At 47.0% G+C, this 23,225-nt stretch overlaps 1 protein-coding gene across 1 annotated transcript; it reads right to left on the reverse strand.

Moving 5' to 3' along the window:
* Positions 1 to 9,099: 9,099 nt before the first annotated feature.
* COMMD9 (COMM domain containing 9) lies at positions 9,100 to 22,138 on the reverse strand. Its single transcript, XM_010831863.1, has 6 exons — positions 22,057 to 22,138; positions 15,514 to 15,639; positions 13,953 to 14,092; positions 12,341 to 12,375; positions 11,406 to 11,509; positions 9,100 to 9,898 (listed from the first exon to the last, which is right to left on the reverse strand). Exons 1-6 carry the CDS (start codon positions 22,105 to 22,107, stop codon positions 9,758 to 9,760), a joined length of 597 nt encoding a protein of 198 aa, XP_010830165.1. The 5' UTR covers positions 22,108 to 22,138; the 3' UTR covers positions 9,100 to 9,757.
* Positions 22,139 to 23,225: the final 1,087 nt, after the last annotated feature.

The following is a 23,225-nucleotide window of genomic DNA, read 5'->3' on the forward strand; positions in this document are numbered from 1 at the left end:
ACACACATACCTTCATTAAATGAATAGAATTTATTGGGGAGTGGGAAGGAAATAAACAGGATTCTGGGACTGGGAGTACAAGAGGAATCCCCTTTAGAGAGTGTAGCTGGAGAAAAAGTCTCTCTAAGGAAGCGACTTTCTCATTGAGCCCTAAAAGTTGAGAAGGAGCCAGGCTTGTGAAAACCAGGAGAAAGAGTGTTCTGGGCAGGTGGGTGGGGATAGGGGTGAGTGAGCAGTGTGTGCAAAGGCCCTGAGGCAGGAAACAGCTTAGAGGACCCCTGGAACTGATGGTTGGTGTGATGAGCAAAGCAATCGGAGATCTGGAGGCAAACTGACAGATAGATGTCCCCATGCTTAGGAGCTCCTGAAAAATGATGGCCCCGTGAATGCAGAGATGAAGAGATATGGAACAATGTGAATACGTTTCAGAGACAAAACCAGCAGGACTTGCTAGTGGGTTACATGGGGGGAGAGTGGGGGACACTGATGTCCCCCACATTTCTGGCTGGAGCTGGTATTTGCTGAGATGGGGAAGCCTGGGAAAAGGGGGATCTGGTCTGGAGGATAAAACAAGGGCAGATTTACTTTCTGGAAAAATTGTGAAGGCCAGATATAGGGAAGGCAACAAGCCCAGGACAGGGACCCCAGTTTCAGGCTGATGATGAGGAGACCTAGGGCGGGGACCATGTGGATGTGGGAAAAATCCACATCCCTGCCGAACAAGCCAACAAAGTGCTGGGTGTCTGTCCTCAGGTGGCTGAGCAGGCTGACCAGAGGGAGAACGCTGAAGTGAAACCACAGTATGGAGACGACAGAAGGCAAGTGAAGGGGAAACTGGGTCACGAGAGAGACCAGGATGAGGCTGCAGCAATGTGGCATCTTGGCAGCCGGCTGTGCACCGTGGACGGGGAAGGGCTGGACACCAGCATCTGTGCAGGGACCAAGCCGTCCCAGAACAGCTGGCCAGGCAGCCACGCCCGTGCCCTTGGCCAACCAAGGGGTTCACGGAGGGAAAGCAGGGTGACCTTGCTACGAGGTTCAGGATGGAGCGTCAAGGCAGCAGTGAGGGGCCAGCCCAGCAGGTGGGGGAGAACGAGGTATAGTCCTTTATAGACCAAAATCAGTGGCCGCTGGACACAGGAAATGTCAGTCATGCAGGCATTCATTCATTCACTCATTCATTCATGCCTGCAGGCATTCAGCAAACACTGACCCAGCGTCTCTGATGTCAGCCCGTGCCCCAGGTGCTGGGCACCCAGGCTCTGTCCTTGGAAAAAGACAGATCAAGGCCTGGACATTGCTGGCCATCAAGACCTCTCGCCCTTTTCTTCCTCCCTCTGTCCCCACTCCCTCCCTTCCTGGTGCCCAGAGTTGTCCTGAATCATCACCCAGTGCCCACTCCTGCCCCTAGACCTCACGCAGTTTATTCTGATTGAAGCCCATTTCTTTAATCTTGTTTCATGGAACTAAAATGTAGGGAGAAATCAGATTGTAAAGAGCAGCAAATGACATTTTTCTGAATTTGGCCTTTGTGCTGAGAGCACGGAGGGCGTTGCAGTATTTTAGGTGAGGGATGGCATTAGGTTTCCATTTAGAAAACATTTGCAGCGGTGAGGTGGCGGGGTGGGAGGCCAGGAGAGGAGGACGGTGAGATGGGATGTGAGGAAAGCACTCAGGAGGCCCCTCGCCACCCCCACCCCACCCATCACATCCCCCTGCTGGCAGAAAGGGCTTCCCTTGTGGCTCAGCTGATAAAGAGTCTGCCTGCAATGCGGGAGACCTGGGTTTGATTCCTGGGTTGGGAAGATCTCCTGGAGAAGGGCAAAGCTACCCACTCCGGTATTCCGGCCTGGAGAATTTCTTGTACTCTATAGTCCATGGGCTGGCAGAAAGGAACTGAAAAGTCCCCTGATTTGTAGGGGGTTCTGCTCCAGAAAGGTGTCTCTGTGTAAAGTTTAACCATCACGGATTGGCAGCCTCCATTTCTCAGACTCCTTCATCTATAATTAATCCCCTCCAAGCGGCCTTGTCAGGAAAAATTACACTTAATCTCTCTTTTCTGGAGATGAAGAAACCGAGACTTGACTCCAAGCCGACCTGGGCTTGAATCCTGGCTCTACCACCTGCCCAAGGATTTAGGTAGGAAGTGAGGCAGTTACAAGGCCTGTGGGCTTTGCCACTAACAAAACCTTACTGGGGAGAGTCGCATCTTCCGGGCCCCAGGAGCTGGATTTCTGGCGCCCACCAGCCTGCGGTGGGAGTGATGAGTGCGTCCAACCTCAGCCCTGGGAACAGCCTTGAATCGGCTCCCAGCGGGGAGACGGGCTCCCAGCCCTGCCCCCACCCCCCTACTTCTCTCCCATCTGTTGCTCTGCGCCTGAGGGGGAGAGTTCTGTAAGGGCGGGGGCCTGGGTCCTAGCCAGGGTCCGAGGAGAGGCCTGCCCACCGCCCCACCTGCCCTACTCTGGACCGTTCTTTGTTTCCGGTATTAGCCCGGGTGGGGCGATAAGGAGAGCAACTGCGCCACCTGCTGGGCATATTAGGGAAGCTCCAGCGGCGCTCGGGTGAGGCGTGGGTGGGAAATGACCCTGCTGGTGTGGCTTTTGGGCCCAAGACTCTTGGGTCAACAAAGGGGATGTAACAAGTGACAAGTGAGCTCTGCTATAGGAGTAACCCTGGGGACAGAGCCCCATTTCATCCAGAGGCAGGAAATCCAGTGCCAAAGGAGGTGCCTATTACCTGTGCACGGAGGTGATGGGGATACAGTGAACAGCGCAGAGAGCACAGGGGAGGAAAAGGGTGGGAGAGGCAAATATATCGATGATTAAAATGCAGTGTTTCTAAGACCAATGAGGGGCTTCCCAAGTGGCACTAGTGGTAAAGAATCCACCTCCAGGAGACTATAAGAGACGTAGATTCTATCCCTAAGTCAGGAAGATCCCCTGGAGGAGGGCCTGGCAACCCACTCCAGTATTCTTGCCTAGAGAATCCCCATGGACAGAGGAGCCTGGTGGGCTACAGTCCATAGAGTCGCAAAGAGTCAGACACGACTGAAGCGACTTAGCACAGGACAAGACCAATGATGAGAGAAATACAGGCAGACCAGAGAGGCAGTTAAATTGACTTAATAGGTTCCTGTTAGGTGCTGCTCCTGAATCCAGAGGGATAAATATTAATAGGAATTCAGCCAGGATAAAGGAAGACATTCCAGAGAGGGTGCAGCAAGGCCTGGACCCTGTGGCCATCCTACTCAGGCCCAGGGCTAGTCTCTTCCTTTCTGCGCACTGCACCCCCTCCCCCCGACGGACCCACCCCAAGCAGCTGGAATGAACTCAGCGCTTCCCTTGGAAATGCTGTCCCTGACCTCTGTCATAGTGGCAGGAGCTCAGAGTTCTGCACTCCACCGACCCCCAGCCAGTAGACTCCCCACTCCTATCCCCCACAGCTCCAACGGCTTCCTCCTCCAACACAAGCAACACTAGAAACTAGCGTGGTTGGGAGACTGCTATGCAACCACCCGTGCCCACAGATGTGAGGTCAGCCCAGGCCAGAAAGCTTGGTGGCAGGAGGGGAGAATGGTCCCAATTGGGCCCACTCGCCACAGCTCAGGGCTTCCCTGGTGGCTCAGCTGGTAAAGAATCCACTTGCAATGTGGGAGACCTGGGTTCGATCCCTGGGTTGGGAAGGGAATGGAAGATCCCCTGAAGAAGGGAATGGCTACCCACTCCAGTATTCTGGCCTGGAGAATTCCATGGACTGTATAGGCCATAGGGTTGCAAAGAGTCCAACAGGACTGAGCGACTTTCACTTTCACCACAGCTGCCTCTGCAGGTGCTTGGATGAACTGATCTGGGGTAAAAGCGGGCACTGCAGAGGTAGATTTAGGAAGAGAAATTCACATCTACATTCATTCCACGAGTCTGCCATTCTGATCAATGCAATATAAGTCAACCATCATTTACTAACAGGTGTCAAATCGTGTGTGTCTGTGGAGGAAGGTGGGACACCAATGACCGTTTCCTGGGGCATCTACTGCCTGAAGTGGGAACTTGATCAGAGTTCCCGAAATTCTAACCAGAGGCCAACTCCTGAGCTGTGATCCAGTGTATGTTTATACTGACCCCAGAGTCTTCTGATATCCCAAAGCATCTCTGAATTCATTTATGATTCAACTTGTTGGGACAGGATTGTGTGGTATGTGTCAGAGGTCACATGGCTAGTGCAACATTGACAGGAAGAGCCAAGGCAGGCCCACTCTTCAGTCGAGGGGTCTACTTCGGAGTTTACTGTGAATCTGTGAGATGCATTTCCCTAGTTACCTCCACTTACAGACGAGGAAGAAAAACCAATCAGTCTTTCCCAAGAGCCCAGGGTAAGTAGAAGCTCAGGTTTCCAGACTTCCATCTGTAAGAGCTTGACATTTCCTCAAGTGAAGACTGGTTCTCTCTCCCTGGAGATCAGGGTCCTCTGATAGCAGCCAGGAAATTGTTGCTCAGTCATGTCTGACTCTTTGAGACCCCATGGACTGTAGCCCACCAGGCTCCTCTGTCAGTGGCTTTTTCCAGGCAAGAATACTGGAGTGGGTTGCCATTTCCTTCTCCAGGGGGTCTTCCAGACCCAGGGATTGAATACCCATCTCCTGCATTGCAGGCAGATTCTTTACCGTTGGGCCACCGAGGAAGCCCATCATCCAGGAACTACTACTAAGAAATCTTTTTTCTCTCTTTCTTAAAGTAATTCTAAAAAGGACAATTAAAGCCCAGAAATGTGAGCACTAAATAAAGAAGTAAGTTGTACCAAAGTCAGCATCACGCAAATGAGAGAATGTTTAGGAATGATCAGTATTTGAAAGTCAGCAGCTACAGGTTCAAAACAGTTCTTGTAAATGTCCAACCACTGGAAAACTTTCAAAATGCCAGGGAGCCAATGGTTTCCAAATGAAAATATCTTTAAAATGTAATAAAAGCCCTCTCTCATTTCTGGTAACATCTCAGTTTACTGAACAAAATAACCAAGAGCCTCTATATCACGCCGGACTTACTTCCTGGAAATCTGTAACTACCAGAGCACAGAGCTTGACTAACGACCGTTGGACATGGCGCCCACCACGAGTGTTTAGAGAACTGGCTTGTGTGGGAAAGACTCGCACGCCTGGTCCCCAGGCCACTCACGGTCTTTGAAACTGATTATCAGCAGAATCAGGAAATGGGAAAGCAGAACTGATTTCTGCTTTCTGAGGGAGGGAGCGGAATGTCGTCAGATTAAGGGTCAAGTTTCACCATTTGTAAAGAACCCAGGTTTTCTTTTTCCAAAATCAAGGCAAGAAAGAGCACAGACCTTTGAGCTGAAAGATCCAGACTGGAGTTCTAACTCAGCCCTGGCTGTCTCTGAACTGACTCTTCCTCAGTAAATGCCCGGATCCTCAAGGAACCACGCTCCACTGACTTCAGGAGGGCAAGGTGAACAGGCACTAAGGTATCTGGGAAAATGTTTCACATGCTTCTAGTGTCACACGGCTGATGAGGTTTATCATGAGAAAAGGTGCTGAGATGACATGTGTGTTCTTACAATTCTTTTGGTTCTAAGTACAAATGAGTTTAGGCAAAATGGAGTCTTTGGTTCTGCTGTTGGGGAGCGGTAGTTCAGATCTGATTGCAAATATCCCATTTCTTTCTTCCTGGTACATGGAAGGACTGACGTTTTCTGCCATCTTCAAAGTCTGGTGTGACCGTGTGACTACCCTTGCCATCTGGACAGAACTTTAACAGCAGGCATGCAGTCTGTCACAGTTCCCTGTCCTGCCTCGGTGACTGGGGAGGGACGTGTTGAGATAGTGACTAAAGTTGAACAGAGTCCCCAACCTGCATTGACTGTGTAGCAAAAAATAAACTTCTGTTGTGTAAAAGTCACTGCGACCTTGGGATTGTTTGTTACTACAGCATAACTTTGCATTACTTTCTGTATTTGTGATGCTCAGACATTTGACCCTAGAGAGACTGACCTTCTAGGGCTAGCTAATCCCTAGAGAGAGCAAACAGCTCCCTGAGAACACACCTTTGATACACAGGCCAACCAGTCCCCACCCACAATCCCAACTACGTGTTCTCTCAAACTCTCACACCCAAGCCAGTATTCTCCCTGCCCTGAGTCACCCCCAGACCAGGTACTAAACAGCAAGGGCCACACCTGTAGCCCAGAGCCTACCCAAATTATCCAACCTAGCCAATCCTATGCTTACACCTCCATTTCTTCCCGTGAAAACCCCAATAAAGGCTCTGCATGCCTGCTCTTATCACCACTCCCGTCCCCCACCCTATTGCCCTCACAGAGTGTTAGTCACATCCGATTCTTTGGGACCCTATGGACTGTAGTCCACCAGGCTCCTCTGTCCATGGGATTCTCCAGACAAGAATACATGGAGTGGGTCGCCATGCTCTCTCCTCTAGGGGATCTTCCTGACCCAGGGATCGAACCTACATCTCTTGGGGCTCCTGCATTGGCAGGCAGGTTCTTTACCACGGAGCCACCTGGGAACCCCAATAAAGGCTCTGGACCATGCTATTCTGCCTCCAGGCCAACTGATTCTTCCCCGTTAGCCCTGCAAGACATTCCACGCCTCCAGTTTCTAAGGCTATGTGAGTAGAAACGTCTTCCTTTGTGACAATCATTTGTGTGTCTGTGTGTCTTGCCATCCTGGATAAAAACGCATCCCAGTCCATTTTAACACAAACCCGACCCATCCTGATGGATACAGTAGGAGGAAGACTGGGACTGGCTTCATTGGATTTTCTCATCTTCCTCCCAACTTTGGGGTTCTGCTTTGCTCCAGGCGAGCCTCTCCTACTGTAGATGGGCTTTCTCTGTGTGGGGGAACAGGGACCCAAGCATGGCTTTACTATCAGAGCTGAGACGCAGGAGGTGGTCTTTGTTGCCAATTTCAGCAAAAAAAAGTGTCATAGGGAAAGATCAGATTGGCCCAACCTGAGTCATGTACAATCTCCCTGGGACACAGGATTGAGCCATCTGCTCACCCCTGTGACTGGCTGGGTGGACAGTACTGTGCAGCCTGAGCCAGGGGTGGCCATCACTGAGATCTACCATGGCCCTTTCATGAATGGAGCCTGGACACCCAAACCTTGCTGCAACCTAAGGAAAGGACAGTCTGCAGGTAACTGCTCATTAGTACTACTGGGAAACCAGACAAGCAATGAAGGAACTTCCGTTGATGGAGAGCTGGGAGGTTTATTCTGAGATAGGGTCAGGCCAACCATTGATATGGTAGTTACAAACAGTCCATGCTAAAATGGGAAAACCACCCCCTTAAATGAGCATGAGCAGCGAAGGGTAGCAAACACTTATCATTTTTTGCCTGCACCACGTGGCATGTGGGATCTTAGATCCTTGATCAGGGACGGAACCCACATCCCCTGCATTGGAAGCACAGAGACTTAACTGCTGGTTCTCCAGGGAAGTTCCTCAATGTTATCTCTTGAATGCTCTCACTGTCACGCACCCAGTTTTGTTCAGGTGGATCTGGCTAAAGGAATGTCCAGCTGTCCAGACACCTCTGCCGGGCTTCCTGCTTCAAGTCAATTTTTTGCTGATTCATGTCAATGTATGGCAAAAACCACTACAATATTGTAAAGTAATTAGCCTCCAATTAAAATAAATAAATAAATTAAAAATTTATAATGGAACCCCATGGCAAACCCAGCAAACAGGTTATTTGGGGATCTCTGTCTATGGGTCACAGGGAGTGGAAGGAAAAAAGAGAGGGATGACGTCACGACAAGTCTGAACTCTACCTGAGGCTGAGACTAGGGGTGCTCAACCTGGACATACTGGGCTGGCCACCAGGGTCCAGGAGCACATGTCCTTGAATATAAAAAATTTAGTGTTCATTTCCTACAGAAAGGATTCAGGGTTTTCATTAGGTTCTCAATGGCTATAGCCCCAAATGGGTTAAGAACTGCCATTTTAACAGAAGGTAGCTCAGCTTCCGGGAAATGGCAGAAAGGAGTCTGGGGATTTTTTTTTTCTTGACTTCCCTAATATTTCACTAGCGGGGGCAGAAGATTTCTTATCTCTACTTCAGTTCTAGTATTTTCCAAATGGAGCTAAAGTCACAGAACTCTAAGCCCCTTGCAGAGTCCTATGGGGTAGAGAGACCTGGGCCCAAGATCTGATGAGGCAACTTACTAGCAGGTGACTTTACCTGGATGAGCGGAGTTTGTTGTTGATAAAGAGAGGACAGTCGCTCATAGTCATACGAACCCCATTACAGTAGATGAAACAATGAGCATAGAGCGCTCTCTACTCTCCATCCCATTAATAACCAAAGCTAACAGTATCCAGCCCTCATTTGTCCTAATAGCGCCAAGTGCTTTTTAGGTTCGTTGTACCGCTTAAATCTTCACAAAAATTCTACAGAGCAGATGCAATTATTATTACAATTACAAAAAAAAAAAAGTCAAAACTCAGGGTGGGCAGGAATTGAGCTCAAGTGGATCCTCTTAACCTGAGGCCCCACCTCCTCCATCCATCTTCCCAAGCACACCATCCACACACATCACCCGAGAAGTCGCCAGAGCAAAGCACTCAGAGAAGGCTGCAGGCTCTTGATACTGAGTGATATGGATAAGGGGCACCTCTTACACTGAGCCCCTGGGACGTGTCAGGCATGTGACAGTGACAATTCCACCCAGTTAAACTCCTTGAGGAGTACTTTTTAAAATATTTATTTGGCTGGAATGGGTACTAGTTGCAGCATGTGGGATCTAGTTCCCTGACGAAGCATCGAACCCAGGCCCCCTGCATTGGAAGCATGGAGCCTTAGCTAGTGGACCACCGGGGAAGTCCTGAGGAGGGCGTTCATCACAGCTCTCGTGAGAAGCACCTGCTGAGGTCAACTCTGCTTTTGCTCTACGCGACAGACTATACGGAAGGTGGGCCAGTTCACAGGACCGGTTTCGGGTCACACTACGGTCATGAGATAAGCCAGGAAGGACAACATGCAGAGAGAGCATCTTTACGAATGAGAGGCAGCACTGGTCCAAGGTAACAACTCAAGCCACGGACAAGCTACAAAAGCGACTGGAATCACAAAGGTTTTACAACTGTATTTATTTACAGTCACTCCCACTTCTTCACCCCGAGTGGTCCCATTACATCAAGGAAGGGGCACTGGCTCCACGAAGAAGGGAATGAATTCCCACTTTCTACGGTCCAGCAGGGATGAAGGGCTTGGGGAGGCTCTGGGCTCAGGGAGACGGGCACACTGCGGGCACCCTGCCCTGTGGGGTCGGTCTGGCTCCTCTGACAGAGCAGAACTGTGGACATCGCCTGCCTGACTCCCTGCACGTGTTCCAGAGCAGAAGCGAGCTCAGCCAGCAGAGCGCGCGCTGGACAGGGACGTACTAAGATGAGCACCACAACCTGGGCCTGAATCCCCACTCAGTCAGGCGGAGGCAGCTGACCCAGCCAACGCCCCCTCCCTCCCCTGCCACAGCTGTCACAAAGTCCCCCCCACAGGAGCCTTGTGGGGACAGTGGCTTCTGCCCACCGGCTTCAGAGAGAGCAAAAGAAAGACGAGTGAGGAGAAGAGCGTGGGGGCCCGGATGCTTCCTCCCGACCCAGCTGCTGCGCCTTCTGGATGCCAGCCCCCTTCCGTGCCAGTCCCCCACCCCTGCGGTGGGCGCTGCGGGGGCCTCCACGTGCTGGGGGGCGGTGGGCAGGGCGCTGGGGCCTGCGGGTGGCCTCACTTGCTGGCCACGGCAGACAGCTGGTCCCGGATGCGGCCCAGCCCGTCTAACATCGTGTCCAGCGTCTCCTTACTCAGCTCCACAGTGACGGCCGACACGGAGGGCCTGTCCCCACACAGACTGGGATCTTCCTGGATCTGAGAAGAGAACATTTCCCCAGAGTCAAGGCTGCCTCTCTTCAACCCGCAGGCCTTACCTGGTTCTGGTGAAGCTCTGAGGAGAGGCTCTTTGCTCAGAGTCACGAGTGCTAGTCCTGGAGTTACCCAGCAAATGGGGGCAGGGCGGGAGCCGTCTTAGGGGCTCCGAACAGGAATCCGAGAAGCCCAGGCTCCCTCACTCTCCCACCCCCAACTCAGCGCTTGAATGAAAAGCACCGCCTGGGTGCATGCTGGCACTTTAGGCCGGGGCTCCACGGGTATGTAAGAATCCGCCAGGATGCAGGAAAAATATTACAGCCTCTAGTTATATGTGTCTGCATCTTTTTTTAAGTAAGTCTTACACTAATAGTTAAAAACTTAAGTTGTCAGAGGCACCCTTTGTTTTCATTTTCTCACCAGTGTTGAGTTTCTAGCTGTCTGGTGGTTAACTAAATACAGCATTACCTTATCTAGTTTTAACTAAAACCTGAAAAAAAAAAACAAACCTGAAACTGTTAGTCACTCAGTCGTGTTCAACTCTTTGCGACCCCATGGACTATAGCCCACCAGGCTCCTCTGTCCGTGGGATTTTCCAGGCAAGAATACTGGAGTGGGTTGCCAGTTCCTTCTCCAGGGGATCTTCCTGACCCAGCAATCAAACCTAGATCTTCTGCATTGCAGGCAGATTCTTTATCATCTGAGCCACCAGGGAAGCCCAGGTTTTAACTAAACAAACCCTAAAAATAGGTATGTGACTTAACAAGATTCCTGAAAATAACTATGAAGATACCACCACTGAGGCAACTGCATGTGAACAATCAAATGAAGAACTGACACTTCTCCAACTGCTAACAGGAGCCCCTGCTCAGCATGGTACAGACAGCGACGGCCCCCTTAGTTTGGACAAGAACTCAGTCAAGTATACCAGACTTATCAAGAAGACAATTTGAAATTTGAGTGTGTGCTCCTATCGTTAAAGCCAAACCTTCCTGTTTAAGTGTCGAAGGTAACCTTTAGGTTCAACAAATTATTTTTAAAATTTGTATCTCATGTGTCTTTTTTTAAAATATTTCTACTTTTGGTATAGGTTTTATTATGACTGTACTATGCTAATTCACGTATACTTTCTAAATAAACACTCTGCACTTTAGGGGTGCTAAACTTCTTAATTTATGGGGCTAGGGGCTTCCCTGATGGCTCAGCAGGTAAAGAATCTGCCTGCAATGCAGGAGACACAGGAGATGCAAGTTTGATCCATGGGTCAGGAAGATTCCCTGAAGATGGGAATTACTACCCACTTCAGTATTACTGCCTGGTAAAATTCCGTGGACAAATGAGCCTGGTGGGCTACTGTCCAAAGGGTTGCAAAGAGTTGGACATGACTGAGCAACTAAACACACACACAGAGACCCTATGATGTTGGAGACTGGCATTTCCGCTGGTCTGTGGGACACAGATCCTTCGTGCCCTGCCCCTTGCCTTCCAGTGAGCATGACGGCGGACATACCTTCATCTGGAGCAAACAGGTGGGGACGGCCATGCGGCTGATGCTGTCTGAGGAGGTTTTGATGTCCACCCTCCAGTCCAGGTCCACCAGGCGCGGCAGAGAGACTGTGGGGATACAGCTCCACTCAGCCCTCACACCACCGAGTAACCAAGCCTTTATGACGGGCAGCTCTAAGGGCTGCACACTTGTAAGGCCCTTAGTCCACACCACAAGCCTCTGAGGGAGACAGAGAGATGGGGCCCAAGACCCCACAGCAAGTCCTGGGCCTTCCTTACCACTGCTCGTGGCCCCCGCACTTATTATAGTGTGGACTCCTGGTGGACAGCACCTCCAGGCTTCTGCCTGAACACCTAGCCCTCCAGACATCAAGGGAAAATGAGGAATGAATGACACAGGTAGAGAAGATGAGGCCGTGGCCTGAGTCTTAGGAAATGTGTAGCTTTGCCAACAGCAGAAAGAGCTTTTGTTTGAGAGACACACAGGCTTGGCTTCAATATTCCTGTTTAACCTCTGAGCCTCTGTTTGCTCATCTGTAAAATGGGGATGATCCCCACCCCGTTTACAAGGTTGCTGGGAGGACTAAATGAACTAATGCAGGCCAAGTTCTGCAGCACTGTGACCGAGTTTAGTGACCATTTATCAAGCACCCAGTTTTATTCACTCTTTCACAATAATTTCAATTATCGTTAATTTGTTTTCTAATGGAAACATAGTCATTTTAAGTACTTTCTGCTTTGGACAGAAAGTTTTGTTTTTTTTTTTAACAACATGCCTTATAATCAGAAACAATATTAAAAGGTAGGATTAAAAAGAAATGCAGAACAACCACTAAGTGGGTTAATTCACTTTGGTTTTAGTTAAAAACTCCAGCAGATTTAGGGTTAGGGCTGGGGAGGAAGGGGGGTGGGGAAAGAGGCAGGTTCCTTGGTACTCACTCTGATTTGCTTGGGCTTCAGATCGCCAAGCAGATCTGTTTAGGGAAAGATGAGAAAAACAGAATGGAAAAGGGATGCCAAGTGGGTCTTCCGATAATGAGGCCCGTGGCCTGGGCCTCTGCTCCTTCGGGGATCTTCAAACCTACAATCCCCTCCTGACAGGAGAGGACCACAGAAATGCCCCCTTCCAAGCAGCAGCTGTTTGTTTTACAGAATCAAGTGATGTAGAGGCCACAGCTGTTCAGTTTTCAGCTTAGGAAAAACAAGAGAAGGCTAAATGCCCTGTAATCACATTGTACTGCTGTTCTCAGAGACAAAACAGAAAAGGTCAACTCATCCTTTGTCACTAGCCATCTCCTACACAGTGCTGGCACCTTACATAAAACACACCCAAACAGACCTAACGCTACAGCAAACCCCGCCACGGCGAGGTGCAGAGTCCGAGTGAAACGTGGCTACCCATGAGAAGGTTTCTACATAAGCAGCAAAACCCTTGGTAAGTAAGCGTTATCCGTTGTGATTATCACAGAGATCTGTTCAAGCCTGCTGCTAACCAGCAGTTAATCAGTTCTGCTTAAATTATATGTACTGAAAAGGATTTTCCCAGGTAGAAAATGTACAGATAATTCACAAAAGAAATAAAAATGACCAATAACATGAAAAAGATATTTGACATCACTAGTACCAAAGATTCATGCGAGCATGCTAAGGCACTTCAGTCATGCCCAACTCTTTGCAACCCTGTGGACTGTAACTCGCCAGGCTCCTCTGTCCACTGGATTCTCCAGGCGAGAATGCTGGAGTGGGCTGCCGTGCCCTCCTCGAGGGGATCTTCCTGACCCAGGGATCGAACTCGGGTCTCTTGTGTTTCCTGAACTGGCAGGTGGGGTCTGTACCACCAGCACCACCTGGGAAACCCAGGAGCACAGATACATGAATTGAAATGAGGTACCGTGTGCCATTTGTAAAACTCGGAAGTAAAAAAAGACATTCCCCCAGTGCAGGTGATGGTGGGGAGAGTGGCACTCCCACGTCTTACTGATGGAGAAATAGTTGGGGCAGTCTTCCCAATCGCTGACTGGATAATAAAAAGCCAAACGTCAATATCACCATTTACCAGCAAGGAAATAGTTAAGCACAATGTGGGCAAAGGTTCCCCAAGAAAGTGTTCACTGAAGTGAAAACTGCCAACAGCCTAAATGTCTAACACTAAGGTATCTATTAACTAAATTATACATAATTTCTTCATATAATGAAATACAGTTAGCCATCAGAAATAATACTGAAGGTAAATACTTATCACCCTGGAATATCATTCACATTAATACTGTGAACTGAAAACAAGCAAGTTATAAAACGGCACGACATCACTATGTTAAATACAAAAGCAAAACCAAAATCCCTCTCTCTCTGTGTAAATGGAAAAAGCACATCCCTCAAAAAAGGTTTTCTGTTACGGAGTGAACACTGCTAACCCTCTGGGGGGTGGATTTATTGGTTTTCTTCTTTTTTGCTGACCTGTGCCTGCCTTTCAAGAATGAGCATATTTTATCTAGAAGAGAAATTGAAACATACCAGCATTATAAGAAACTCTCAAGAAATGAGCACTTACACGTGTTCCAGGATGATTTTTGTCAGCAGATTTTTGAGGTTTTGGTGGAAATTTTCAGGAAAGAGTGCCAGAATCGCCTCGGCGGAGGAGAGGTCACGGAACACGGCCAGCCTGGTGAGGCGGTGCAGGGCTTGGAGCAGCTGCGGGGAAGACGGGGAGCCTGGGCGGTGAGGGGCACTGGCACAGGGCACAGGGCGCCGTCCCCTGCTGGGAAGAGGGCCTGCCGCACGCTGCCACTGTCACTCACGCTGGGCCTCAGAAGTCCAGAGGCCCTGGGGGCCCAGCCGCTGATGCCCACGTGCCTCGGCCCGCCTCCAAGTCCACCTGTTGCTTAGAGGACATGCAGCTGCCCGACCAAGCATGCTATCAACCTGCCAGAAAGTCTCTCTGCTGGCGGGCAAAGGGCTAATAAAGCCCGTTTTTTTCCTGGTGCACGCACTCTGACCTTAAGCTAACTTTCTAGCCTGTTCCCCTGGTAATGTCAGCGCAGCAGCAAGTCAGCTGTGTTACTAGGCAACGCTGCACTGGTCCCTGCCGCTGGACGGGAGGCCTGTGGAGACACCAGAGCCCACATTTTGGGCTTCCCTGAGTGTGGCCACACCGTCCCTGCCAGCACCCGAAGCTGTGCTTACTGCAGTGGTACTGGCTGTGGGGGAGTTTTGGGTTTTCATCCAGAGTAGCTGGAATGTCACCTCCTTACCCCCTAGCTGTCACCAGGGAGGGTGAGGAGAGCAAAGAGCCCCCTGTGGAAGGAGTGGCTGATGCTGCCCTGCTAAGACATCGTCCAGGTTCTACCCCGGGTCGTTCCAAGTGCACGTGTAGCCAAGTGTGGCTTGTCCTCATCTTGTGAGTATCACACTGCTTAGCTGAACCTAACAAGATGCCCCGGAGGTAATTTTCTCTGCCTTAGGGCTTTCTCAGATGCCATGGGAGGTGGCTCAGCTCAGAAAAGCACAAGTGTGGCTTTCGTGCACACCGTCTAGGTAACAAACCTGAAAATGAAATGGTCAAGAGCTCTGATTGTGGCTATCGTCTTCCCATCCATGCCTCATTTATCGTAACGATGTGAAGGTTCAATGACAACAGCTTTTTGGGGGGCGGAGGGCATAGGTGCTTTACAATACTGTGTTAGATTCTGTTGCACAACAGAGGGTATCAGGAGGAGGAAATGGCAGCCCACTCCAGTATTCTTGCCTAGAGAATCCCCATGGACAGAGGAGCCTGGCAGGCTACAGTCCACAGGGTCACAGGAGACGGACACAACTTAGCAACTAAACCACACCAAAGTGTATCAGCTCTAAGTGTACATATATCCCCTCCCTCTTGGGTCTCCCTCTCACCCCCTCATCCTACAGGGGTGCCTCTAGAGCACAGAGCTGAGCTCCCTGTGATACACAGCAGGTTCCCACTAACTTCCCTAACATTAAAAAAAACCCATCTGTAATGTCAACAGACAATTCAGGGGAAAAATTCCCTTGGACGTGGCGGTGGCTGGGATGTCAATGAAGAGACTGATGAGCTGAGAAGCCCGTGGCCAGAGGTCATTTCTGACCACACTTACTTGTTCTGCCTCCTCCTGGGTCACGGACAAGCTGGAACACGTAACATCCAAGAGATTCTTGGAGCCAAGGGCTGAACTGGAAAAGCTCTCTTGGCACAGCTGTCTGACAACATCTTTCGAGGAGGCCTATAAATTAATTCACAGGTGGAAAAAGACAAAACAAGAAACAAACTCAGACTCTGAAAATACATTTCTTAAGAACATAATACAGTCTCGGTTAAGGCGTAACACCTAAGAGGGGCATAGGACACTTCCATTTCTGGGAAGATGATGCAGATGTACTTTTTCTTATTTTTCCTGCTAAACACGGCTAAACTCCCCAGGCACTTTACAGAAATGTAAGATAATGCTGAAAACGGAGAGAAGGCAGACCTTCTAGGGACCTCATGACCAAGGAATGACACGGTCATATTATGTCCTGAGACCGCGGACCTTGTTTAAATCTTCTGTTTTAGCTGGCTTTCTCTTTCACTGCTCAGGTAGCACGGGGAGTGTGTGTGTGTGTGTGTGTTGGGGGGGAGGATGTGGCTTCATGACTACTGAATGGAGATGAAAGCCCAGCTCCCCCATTGGTTCCTGCTGACACTCTAACGTGGGGGCTCCTTGCTGCCACAACACAGAGGTGGAAGTTCTGGCTCCGTGTAGTCTCCACTCATGCCAGGGGTGGTGGAAGCCGCCGGTGGGGATGGGAGTCCAGCTCCCTACTTGGCTTTCTCTGACGCCAGCTGCCGGGGCTGCTGAAACACAGTGTCGCAGCCTCACACGGCGGGAGTCTGTGCCCCCCAGCCTTTGCTGACACAGTGGGCAGCGGGGCCACAGTTTTTCCTGTGGTGCTTTGGTGGAGTAAACAGTTGCTACCTAACAGTTTTCTCTCTTCCCAAGCTATCCCTTTCTTGGTCTTCAATAAGAGGAAGCAAGTATTTGCTGGAGTTTCTTTGTTTTCACCCACTGGGCTCCTGGGTAGCCCTCTTCTTCAGCTCAGTCTGGGACGTATGAGCAAAAAAGAAAAGCCACTGTCTGATGTGGCCCGAACTGTATGTAGAGGAAGTATTTAAGATAACTATATCATACATAAGGGACTACTTCACTCTACCTGGTAAAATGATGATACTGATATTGCCTCTGAGATTGTGATATTATGTAAATAAATGTAATAAGTTGAATTAGCAGTGTAAGAGTTATAAACAGAATTACATTTTAAAGCACTATAGATAAATCAAAATGGAATTCCCCCAAATAGTCAACTGGTCAAACAACCCACAGAAAGGCAGAAAAATTAAAGAAACAAAAAATAAAGACTAAGTGGGTTAAAACAGGGGTCCCCAACCTCCAGGATCTAATACCTGATGATCTGAGGTGGAGGTGATATAATAATAACAGAAATAAAGTACACAATAAATGTAATGTATGTACACACCAAAACCATAGCCCCCAACGCAGTCTGTGGAAAAACTGTCTTCCACAAAAATGGTCCCTGGTCCCAAAAAGGTTGGGGACCCCTAGATTAAGAAATGTGATCAGTTAAATGCTGTCTACAAGGAACTCCCTTCAAATATAATGGCAGAAGCAGATTAAAAGTAAAAGAATGGAAAATGAGATCATGCAAACAATCAGGAAAGCAAGGTGGCTACATGACCATCAGATAAAGCAGACTTCACAGCAGAGAAAATTACCAGAGACAGAGAGGGACATTAAATAACGATAAAAAGTTCTGTTCACCGAGAAGACATCCTGAGTGTAAGCACTCAGCAAGAGAGCTACTACATATGGGAAGCAAAAACAGAAGTGAAAGGAGAAATCGACAAATCCATAAATACAGCTGGACTCCTTAACACCCCTCTTTCAACAATTGATACAACAACTGGACCAGATTCAACAAGGATACAGAAGAACTCTGCAACACCATCAATCAACCTAATTGACATTTATGGAACACCACCCAGTAACAACAGGATACACACTCTTTTCAAAAGCTCACTGAACAGGTACCAAGAGAGATGATATTCTGAGCCAAAAAACAAACCCTAATGAATTCAAAAGAACTGAAATCATACAGAGAGTGCTGTCAAGGAACACAAGAGTCAAACTAGCAATCAATAAGAAAGATCAAAGAAATGTGTCCAAACATTTGGAAACAATAATCCACAGACTAAAGGGACAGTCTCAAGGGAAAGCTTAAAAATATATGAAATAACTTATTTCATTTATTCAAGTGAATAAATGAAAATGAAATACAACACCCCAATTTTGGGGATACAGCCAAGATGGTGCTGAGAGAGAAATTTACAGCACAGAATGCATACATTAGAAAAGAGGAAAAATCTCAAAAAAATAACCCAAGCTCTCATCTCAAGGACCTAGAAAACATGAGCATAATAAACCTAAAGGAAGAAGAAAGGAAATAACAAAGAGCAGACACCAAAAAAAAGAAAACAGGAAAAAAGAGGAATTGATGGAACAAAAACCTGGTTCTTTGAAAATATCAAACTTCAAAAAATTAATTAACTAAATTAAATAAATTTTAAAAAATTAACAAACTTTTAGCAAGACTGACAAAGTTAAAAAGAAAGGGAACACTAATTACCATTATCAGGAAGGCAGTAGGGCATATCACTACAGACCCTGCAGATTTCAAAAAGAAAATAAGAGAATAACTAAATACAAACAACTATACACACGTACATTTGACAGTTTAAATGAAATGGATCAATTTCTCAAAAAAACACAAACTACCACAACTCTCTCAATATAAAATTGAAAACTTGAACAGTCCTGTAACTATTAAGGCAACTGTATTGGTCATTTTAAAACCTCTAGAAAAGAAATTGCCAGACTCAGATGGTTTCACTGGAGAATTCTAACAAACATTTGAAGAAAGAATTAACTAATTCTACATAATCTTCTTCTAGAAAACAGAATAGGAGGAAACATTTCCCAATTTATTTGACAAAGGTAGCATTACTCTGATACCAAAATCAGACAGAGAATATATATAAAACCAACCAAACAAACAATAGACCAATATCCCTCATTAAAAGAGATGCAAAGATCCTTAACAAAATACTAGCAAATAGAATTTAGCAATATATAAAAAGCATTATTCACTATAACCAGGTCGAATTTACTCCAGGGATGCTAGCTAGGTCAGTTCAGTATTTGAAAATCTATGTAGTCCATCATATTAACAGGCTCAAGAAGAAAATCACAGGATATCAATCAATGTAGAAATAGCAGTAGATAAAATTCAACATCCATTCTTGATGGAAACTCTCATAAAATTAGGAATAAAGGGGAACTTCCATAACGTGATTTAGAGCATCTACCAAAAAACCTAGAGACAGCATATTTAACCATCAAAGACTAAAGCCGGGAACAGGACAAAGCTGTCTGCTCTCACTACTGTTACTCCACATAGTGCTGAAAATTCTAGCCACTAAAACAAGGCAAGGGGAAGAAAGAAAGGGTTTGCAGATCAGAATGGAAGAAATAAAACTGTCCCTATTTGCAGACAGCATGACAGTCTATGAGAAAGCCCAAAGAAATGTACAAAAAATTATTAGAATAAATGAGGTCAGCAGTTTGCAAATTCAAGAGACACATAGAAAAATCAGGTATATTTCTACACACTAGCAATGAACATGTGGACACTGGAATTATAAGTACAATATCATTTGCAACTGCTCAAAAAAAAAAAAAAAGAAGAAATACTTAGCAATCAATCTAACAAAGCATGTACAGGACTTGTATGCTGAAAATTACACAGCACAGATAAGAAAAATCAAAGATCTCAATCAATGGGGAGACACACCATGATCATGGATTGGAAGATCCAACACATTAAAATGATGTCAATTTGCTCCTACATCATAAACAGATTTAACCCAATTCCTATGAAAATCTCAGCAAGTTTTTTTTTAAAGATATATCCAAGATCATTCTAAAATTGATATAGAAAGGCAAAACAATTAGAATAGCTAAAGTAATTTTGATAAAGAATGAAGTAGGAGGAATCCATCTGCCTGATTTTAAGACTTATTATATAGTTATGGTAATCATGAATATATGGTATTTTCAGAGGGATAAACAAATAGATCAATGGAACAAACCAAAGACCTCTGAAGTAGACCTATGCAAATATGCCTGACTGATTCTTGACAAAATTGCAAAAGCAATTCCAACAAAGGAAATAGACTTTTCAACAAATGGTACTTCAATGACTGGATATTCATAGGCCAAAGCAGGGGGGGACCTCAAAGTGTCTTATACAAAATTAAGGCAAAACTGGTCATGGACTTGAATGTTAAAAGATATATAAATGGAATATATAAAACTATAAGCAAAAAATAGGGGAAATTTTTAAGAGCTATGGCTTCACAAAGAGTTGTGAGAATTTATACCAAGAGTACAATTCTTTAAAAAACCCCACAGTTCATATAAGGAAATTTTTTTTAAAAACTGTATTTCATCAAAATTAAAACGTTTGCTCTGCAAAAGCTTCTGTTGCAAGCTGAACTGTGTCCCCCTAAAATTCACTTATTGAAGTCATAACTCCCAGGATCTCAGAATGCAATCTAATTTAGAAATAGGATTGCATGCATGCATGCATACTGCAAATATAACTAGTGAAGATAAGGTCATACACGTGCTGAGTTGCTAAGTTGCTTCAGTCATGTCCTACTCTGTGCAATCCTACCGACAGTAGGCTGCTAGGCTCTTCTGTCCATGGGGATTCTCCAGGCAAGAATACTGGAGTGGGTCCATGTCCTCCTCCAGGGGATCTTCCCAACCCAGGGATCGAACCCAGGTCTCCCATTTTGCAGGCAGATTCTTTACCATCTGAGCCACTAGGGAAGCCCCAAGGAACACAGGCTGAACCCTAAGCCAGTATGACTGATGCTGTCTTTAAAAGGGGAATTTAGAAACAGAGATGCCAACAGGGAGAACTCCATGTGAAGGTGAATGCAGAGACTACAAAATTAAATATTATCAGAAACCAACAGACGGTAGGAAAGCAGCATGGAACAAACTATCCCTTAAAGCCCTTGCTGCTGCTGCTGCTTAGTCACTTCAGTCGTGTCCGACTCTGTGTGACCCCATAGACGGCAGCCCACCCTGGGATTCTTAGAAGGAACCAATTTGACTGACACCTTGATCTCATACTTCTGGCCTCCAGAACTGGAAGACAATACATTTCTGCTGGGTGAGCCACCAATTCTCTGTAGCTATACACTAGGAAAGAATATGTGCAAACCACACATATATATGACAAAGGACCACACTCTCGAATATATAAAGAAACTCAAAAGTAAAAAGCAAACAATGCAATTAAGAGTATGAACAAAAAACATAAACAGATATTTCTCTGAAGAGATACAGATGGTAGGCACATGAAAAGAAGTCCAAAATCATTAACCATTAGAGAAATTAAAATTCAAACCACAATGAGATAGAAAAACACACCTATCAGAATAGCTCAAATAAAATATAGTGATGCCAATAAATGCTGGTGAGGATGGGGAGAAACTGGATCATTCATGCACTGCTGTTGCAAATGTGAATGGTATAGCCATTCTGGAAATTTTGGCAGTTTCATAAAAACAAAACAAAAAACCCCCAAACATGCAACTACTAAAAGATCCAGAATTGTGCTCCTAGGCATTCGTTTCAGAGAACTAAAGACTTGTGCTCAATACAAAAAAACTGTATACAAGTGTTTACAGCAGCTTTATTTGTAATAGCAAAAAACCCTGTCGACGTCATACCATGGAATACTACTAAGCAACAAAAAAGAAAGAATTATTGATACATATGGCATGGATCAATCTCCAGAAAACTGGGCTCAGAGAACAAAGCCAGTCCCCAAAGGCTGTATATTGTATTATTTCCTTTATAGAACATACTTGAAATGAGAAAATTATAGAAATGAAGAACAAATTAGTGAACAAATTAGCCAGAGTTTAGAGAGGGAGTGAAGGCTGAGGGCAAGTAGGTGTAGCTCTATAAGGGGAACATGAAAAACCCTGTGGTGATGGAAAATGTTCTGCATCTTGACTATCAATGTCAATATCCTCGTTGTAGTATCATACCATAGGTTTGCAAAATGTTACCACTGGGGGAAACTGGGTAATGGCAAATAGGATCTCTCTGTATAGGGTGTTTTTTTGTTTGTTTGTTTTCTCTCAACTGACTGTTAATCAAGATCTCAAAATTAAAGTGCGTGGGGAACTGGTAAGGCGGATCTAGCGATTACTACCCCAATGCACCAATCCCAAAAGCCAGCCCCAGAGACTTTTAGTAGGGCACCTTCGTACACCACCTTCAAGTCCATTGTCTTGTTTTCCCCACTATCCTGTCAAAGCGATGCTAATTTTGTTTCTACTATTAAAAAGCTCGGAAAGGCGCGACCACCTGCCAGGGGTCACAGTGAGAGGCAGTGGCAGAGTCGTGGCTCCAAATTAGGGTTGGTTTATTCTCAACTCCTGCTCTGTCCAAAGTGTTGGAGACAAAGGCCCGTCTTGCGCTGGCCCCAGCCCTCCCATTTACCTTCAGCAGGCTCTGGAGAGCTGCAAAGTTCTCCGCCGTCAGCGCGGCCATCTTCCCCGAGTCACGTGACCGAGGTAGGTGTAGAAGCGCGGTCACGTGGCTCCGATAGCCGCGCAGGGCGTACCGGGAATGGTAGTCCTTCTGGGTGGCGGGAGCGGCCTGAGTTGCGGAGCGAGGGGGTGGGGAGGCGTGGAGCAGGGCGGGGAGGCGCCGAGCAGGGAGCGGAGGCGGGACTGCTCAAGCCGGAGGATTCGAGGACCGTGGGATTTGCAGGACGCAGGCGCTGGATAGTTTTCAGGGGAGGAAATTGGCTTCCCTGGTGGCTCAGGCGCTGAAAGCGTCTGCCTACAATATGGGAGGCCCGGGTTCGATTCCTAGGTCGAGAAGATACCTGGAGCAGGAAATGGCAACCCACTCCGGTACTCTTGCCCGAAAAATCCCATGGAGAGAGGAGCCTGATAGGCTACAGTCCTTGGGGTCGCAAAGAGTCGGACACTACTGAGCCACTTAACTTTATCTACTCGCCAGGTCCCGGGAAAACTGATTTTCTCGGCTCGTGTGGATGGGCTGGCTGATTGAGGAGCTCCTTGGAATCGTAGCTGTTCTGGAGTGATTATCGTACCTGGCCCTCGGAATTAAAATGTGGCTGTGCACGTAATTACAAATTCTTGGAATGTACCCCCCAACCCCCACCCCACCTGTCTCGAAGATTGCTTTCATGTGTACAGTTTCCTTTTTGTCCCTGGGGTAGGTAGGAGCTGGTAGTATTAACCTTATCCAAATGAGGTGTTGATGACTTTTCCTAGTCCTGGAGGAGATCCATTCTGATAAGCAGCTGGGGAAGTTTTAGGGAGAAGGAGTAGAAAGGGAATCCAATGAAAGATATTACCTAACTAGGTTCCAATGACACCTATAGCCGGGATGGGAGGTGTGGTTCATGGAAATGATTTAATTCATTGATTTAACAAAATAATTGGAACAAATGTAAGGATGATTTTGGGTGGACAGTACTGGACTCTTTGATTTGCCCAGTGATTAGATCCCATCTTGGAGCAGATTCAAATTGTAAAGTCCTGGAACTTGGTTTTGAAGGAACTACCTACTTCCTCTGCCCTCCATCCCCCAACCTCTGACAGTTCCCTTATACATCTTTCCTATCTAGTTGTCTT

The sequence above is a fragment of the Bison bison genome, unplaced genomic scaffold (genome assembly GCF_000754665.1).
Source record: "Bison bison bison isolate TAMUID 2011002044 unplaced genomic scaffold, Bison_UMD1.0 scf7180017864531, whole genome shotgun sequence".
NCBI lineage: Eukaryota > Metazoa > Chordata > Mammalia > Artiodactyla > Bovidae > Bison > Bison bison.